This window comes from Limulus polyphemus, unplaced genomic scaffold (assembly GCF_000517525.1).
Source record: "Limulus polyphemus unplaced genomic scaffold, Limulus_polyphemus-2.1.2 Scaffold1753, whole genome shotgun sequence".
Lineage (NCBI taxonomy): Eukaryota > Metazoa > Arthropoda > Merostomata > Xiphosura > Limulidae > Limulus > Limulus polyphemus.
In genome coordinates this window covers 94,907-100,389 of record NW_013667363.1, presented here as the reverse complement: position 1 = coordinate 100,389, position 5,483 = coordinate 94,907, and the positions used below count along the sequence as shown (strand labels likewise).

The window sequence follows — 5,483 nt, the reverse complement described above, 5'->3', positions numbered from 1 at the left end:
GCCTTGACACAGCAAACAAAGCAGATAAACCAATTAGGTGAACCTAACAGGTTTAAAAAAAACATAAGTACCAAAAGAAAGCCAATATATAAACCACAGTTTCAACATCTTCTTTCCTTGCCTTGACACAGCAAACAAACAAGATAAACCTATTAGGTGAAACTAACCCTAGCCCGGCTTTAGCCAATGGCTGCGATTATCTCACACTTTTCGAAGTCTTAAACAGGGATGGTGTTTTTCATTTGTTTGTTTGCTGTGTCAAGGCAAGGAAACATGATGTTGAAACTGTGGTTTATATATTGGCTTGCTTCTGGTACTTATGTTATTTGTAAACCTGTTAGTTTCACCTAATAGGTTTATCTTGTTTGTTTGCTGTGTCAAGGCAAGGAAAGAAGATGTTGAAACTGTGGTTTATATATTGGCTTGATTCTGGTACTTATGTTATTTGTAAACCTGTTAGTTTCACCTAATAGGTTTATCTTGTTTGTTTGCTGTGTCAAGGCAAGGAAAGAAGATGTTGAAACTGTGGTTTATATATTGGCTTGATTCTGGTACTTATGTTATTTGTAAACCTGCTAGTTTCACCTAATAGGTTTATCTTGTTTGTTTCTAATTAAGCACAAAGCTACACAAGGGCTATCTGTGCTCTGCCCACCACGGGTATCGAAACCCGGTTTCTTGGGGAGCAATATGTTTATGTTTTGTTCTGAACTTCAGGGAGCTTAATTGAAAACATTAACAAATTTTCTCAACTTCTTTAATGCTACACTGTAGGAGTCGTTTAATGGGCTTTCATTGGCGATCAGACGTTATCAGGGAGAAAGATATAAAGTTTTCCATATAATGTTGTTATAGACAGGGAATCAGTAACACTGCATGAAACAAACAATTCGTTTTTATATGTTCTCTAAGTGATTTATATCCTATTTTTATTTACTTTTATTTTCATTAACATTTTCGGTTCAAGTCTGTAACATATATATTTATTATAAATTTATTATTTATATTGGATTTAGGACTAACCAAAATATTTTTAGCTGGCTGAACTTCGTGATATATTATTGGGTTTATGGCCGAAAGTATAGCTAACAACAAGGGGTACCATACTGATTAATCAATGCATTCTTGTCATTAGAAGTATAGAACGATATATCAAATTAATTATATTCATTACTGGGTTAATTTTTAGTTTTGATCTACGTAGGTATCTTTCCTTTGATCAGAAATTAATGATAATTTATGTATAATGCTACTTACTTACACTTTCAATGCAAGGCCTTACTTTTTTAAGTGGATTAATTGATAGTACTACCTTTCATCTTTATCTCCCCTTCCCTCTTGCACAACCATAACCTTTTCGTAGAAACCCCGCTCTTGAGAAGCGTTATCAGAGCACGTGGATAAATTATTATCAAGGTTTATATGGTAGCGAAAGTTGAACGCACGAAAATCCCTGAACTTTGTCACCTGTTCAAGATCACAGTTTACTTCAATTTCCTTCATTTCATAACATGTAAAAAACAAACACACCAAACTCTTAGCTTAGCCTTGAAACTTATATCGCTTTGCTCTGCACTTGAGACAAATGTCATTGACACTAGGCCCATGTGGATGTTTATCGTATAACTGTGTCAGTGTGGCTCGTGTAACGAATGTCTGGACTAACAGAACTTTGAGCAAATTTTTACCACTTTTTATATGCAATCCTCATAAAGAGTAAAGGTTAACTAATTAAAGCTTGACGAACAATTTATGAAATCTCGAAGGGAATTCCAAATTTTTACGACGCAGTCGTTCCGGGAGTTACGCAGTTGGCTGAAGTTGTACAAATCAGATCTAGAGAAATGAATTTGCTAATCAATAAGTGATTCAAAATCTAGAAAAAATCATCTATAAAAATAATTTTGTCAGTCTGAATGGGACTGAAATCTAAAGAATTTGTTTGTAGTCAGTGTGGGAAGCAAATCTATAAAAATAATTTTGTCAGTCAGAATGGGACTGAAATTTAAATATATATATATATATATATTAGTCAGTTTGGGATGAAAATTCAGAGAATTATTATTTTTTAGACCATATGTGGCTCAAATCTGTAGAAATAATTTTCTTAATCAGTGTGGAATTGAACGCGAGGCATGAATGGATAATAGCCTGAGTGGGGATTAAAATTAAAGTTGTTTTTGTTTGTTTGTAGTTAAGCACAAAGCTACATAATAAGCTATCTGTGCTCTGCCCACTACGGGTATCAAAACCCGGTTTATAGTGTTATAAATCCGCAGACATGCCACTGTGCCACTGATGGGGGGCGAAATTACTGTTACTTAAAAGCGAGTTGTTGTTTGTTATTAAGCACAAAGCTACACAAAGGGATGTCTGTGATTTGCCCACTACGGGTATCGAAACCCGGTTTCTAGCGGAAGTCCACAGACATACCGCTGTGCCACTGGGGGGCCATGAAATTAAAGTACCTCGGAAATACAGGGGTTCAAAATATTTATCACACTGGAATGTATTTTTTATGTGTAAAACTAGCAACGAAGCTACAACTACGTGTAAATCGACTTGGTATGAAGGTAACAAAAGACGTTTGCACTAAATTGAGTTTAATTTCTGTGTGTGTTGCATCATTAAATATATGTCACATAGGACCTGGCGTGGCCAGGTGGTTAGGGCACTCGACTCGCAATCTGCGGGTCGCGGGTTCGAATCCCCGTCCCACCAAACATGCTCGCCCTTTCAGCCGTGGGGTCGTTATAAAGTGCAGTCAATTCCAGTAATCGTTGGTAAAATAGTAGCCCAAGGGTTGGCGGTGGGTGGTGATGACTAGCTGCCTTCCCTTTAGTATTTCGCTGATAAATTAGGGACAGCTAGCGCAGATAGCCCTCATGTAGCTTTGCGCGAAATTCAAAACAAACCAAACCAAATATATGTCACCCCCAGATAGCACAAACGTAACGAAAGCTGCGAAAATATGGAATGTGCAGTTATTATAACATCTGTAAACTATAATTCAGTAAAAAAAAATATTCCATGTCGTTCGAAACATCATTGTATAAATAATAATATATTATTCATTAAACAACGTACACCGGTATCATTGAACGTAATAAAATAACTGATTTCATAAATGTTTGGCTCCCCAGTGGTATAGCGGTATGTCTACGGACTTACAACGCTAGAAACCGGGTTTCGATACCAGTGGTACAGATAGCCCTTTGTGTAACTTTGTACTTAACTATAAACAAACGTAAGTATTTGTTTCGCTCACATGATATTAGTCAATTGTAAATAATATTCTGACATATAAAACTCGTCGTGATATGATATATCCAAGTTTATTTTCATGTAGCTAAACTAACAAATACTTACGTCGGTAAGCATCTGGGAAGGCTTAAGAGCCAAGTTTCGAGGGAGACTTGTCTCAGCCTTATTTGAACAGTCCTCGTCACATTAACGAAAATTCTTAATGATTATTGTTAAGTTGGCAGGTAAGGAATTTTTCTTGGCGTCAAAGTAAAACATGCATTAACCGGCAGCTAAGGAAGTGAGACTAATAAGCTCCAATAAGGCTAGGTTGAATAGTGCTGAGGTCTGCCAAAAAGAATTTTGTCGGTCTAAAAAGTAAAATGTATTATGATTTTTTTACTATTCAAAGCTTCTTCAAATGTTGTTTCAAACAATTAATAGAAACACTGGTTTCTCTTTAAAAATCGTCACTTTATTTTACAGAACCATAGGATGGAAGATGGCGGCTGGGACATTACTAACATAAAGGAGCGAGATTTTGAACAGTTGGGAGTGTACCTGGTTCCTGATCAACCAGATGATCTCATAACATCAGATTTCTAAGAAGTATGTAGTTCGGTTTAAAAAAATCTACCTAATAAATAAAAACTTCACGATCAAAGGTTTTTTTTAGAAATGCACATCAATCCAACTTGCTGTCAAAGTTGTTGATTAAAATATTAAAAAACATTTCATAATGAATATCTCACAGTCAGATATGCAGCAGTCACGGGACTTTCTCCAAAGCAATATTTCATCTCTATGAATGAGAGGGGAGCTGAGTCGTTGATTGTTTGTTTAACGGTCTAAGACTAGAGATAACACGTTAAGTTCCAAAACTGGCATTTACTGTTATAAAGTAAGTTGCTAATAATGCTTTCAGAACTTTAACTTAAAATTTGCTATATATATGTCCATATTCCATTTATAATGCATAAACGATACAGAAGCAGAGTGCCGTCTTATCCTAATAAGCACGACTGATATAAGCGAAGAAGCTTGACTTGATTGGAAATGATGAAACTGAGTGAAGGGTTCCGGTAACACCCGTCTCGTGCTGACGCGCTCTCAGCTAGTCTGAGGAGAGCTGTACATAACGTCCCTGACCGATTACCGAGAGTCCGCCCTGATGTCCCGACCTTACTTCAGGAGAGGCCGGTTTATAAGCCGTTCAGTTTTGTGCAACAGAAACTTGAGCATTTTTTAGCTTCATCACTTAGGCAACGTCTCATTGATGATATCAACCATTCTAGACGTGACAGGAATTTTCCTGAAGAACACCAAGTCCAAGTTTAAATGTCAGTTAAGTTCATAAAAGTTAGAAATAACTTAATTTGGAATTAAATGTATTTGATGTAAGAAATTATAACTTTAAGACCTTTAACTACTGGGTATTATACCGGACGCCGTTCCTGTGGTCGTTCACGAGATCTTGAATAAGGAAAGTGTTGTAATAGACTTGTTTGATTACCGTGACAATATATAGTAATAAGGTTTAAATAAGTGTTTGGTTCTTTCTGATTCACATTCGCCACCAAACAAAGAATGTTGTACGTTAAGAATGAAATCTTTCACCTGCACTGTAGTTTATCTTCTTTGGTGTGATAAAAACTGTCTTGCAACATACGATATAAATGTATGGATGAATTACATGCAGCTATTTTCTCCACCACCCATGGAGACAAAATCTGCACATTAACCAGCAATTTTTGTTAGAAAACCTCATTTTAAAGCATCAATAGCTAAGCTAGGTAAATTATATGAAACTTTCGTAACCACTGCAAGTAAATATAAACTGGTATTTTCTGTGTCGTTTATTTAATTAAAGAAATGGTTGAGCTGCTCCATAAATGATCTTGTGTCTACACCCCAGACCACCTTTGCTAACTTTCTGTAGTGGTGTTATGAAGGTGTGAGGCAGAAGTTCTGAGCTAGTCAAGGTGTTATGTTATGTTGTTACTTAATTGGAATTTTTTTGTGTTTTCGTTTTCTATTCAACCAAAAATTAAATAAATGTTTTATTAGTCTTCTTATTTGTCAAGCGCACGTAATAATATCATGCTGTACATTCTCACCTACTTTTACTGTTCTGTGAAACAGGATTCCTTAAAAAAAGTGAATTTTTGATATAAAATAGGATTGTTGTTTATGGCTAATATCTCCATAATGGCCACTTTTTAACGCCTATACTTGCTTTA

General features: G+C 35.8%; 1 protein-coding gene across 1 annotated transcript in view; it reads right to left on the bottom strand.

The window, feature by feature from the left end:
• LOC106464828 (PR domain zinc finger protein 2-like) overlaps positions 1 to 3,426 on the bottom strand; it is a gene marked incomplete at its 5' end in the record, with an annotated part of 12,345 nt that extends 8,919 nt beyond the window's left edge. Inside the window, one exon of the mRNA XM_022392627.1 lies at positions 3,370 to 3,426. Coding sequence (XP_022248335.1) covers positions 3,370 to 3,426 — 57 coding nt within the window. The remainder of the gene's footprint in view (positions 1 to 3,369) is intronic.
• Positions 3,427 to 5,483: the final 2,057 nt, after the last annotated feature.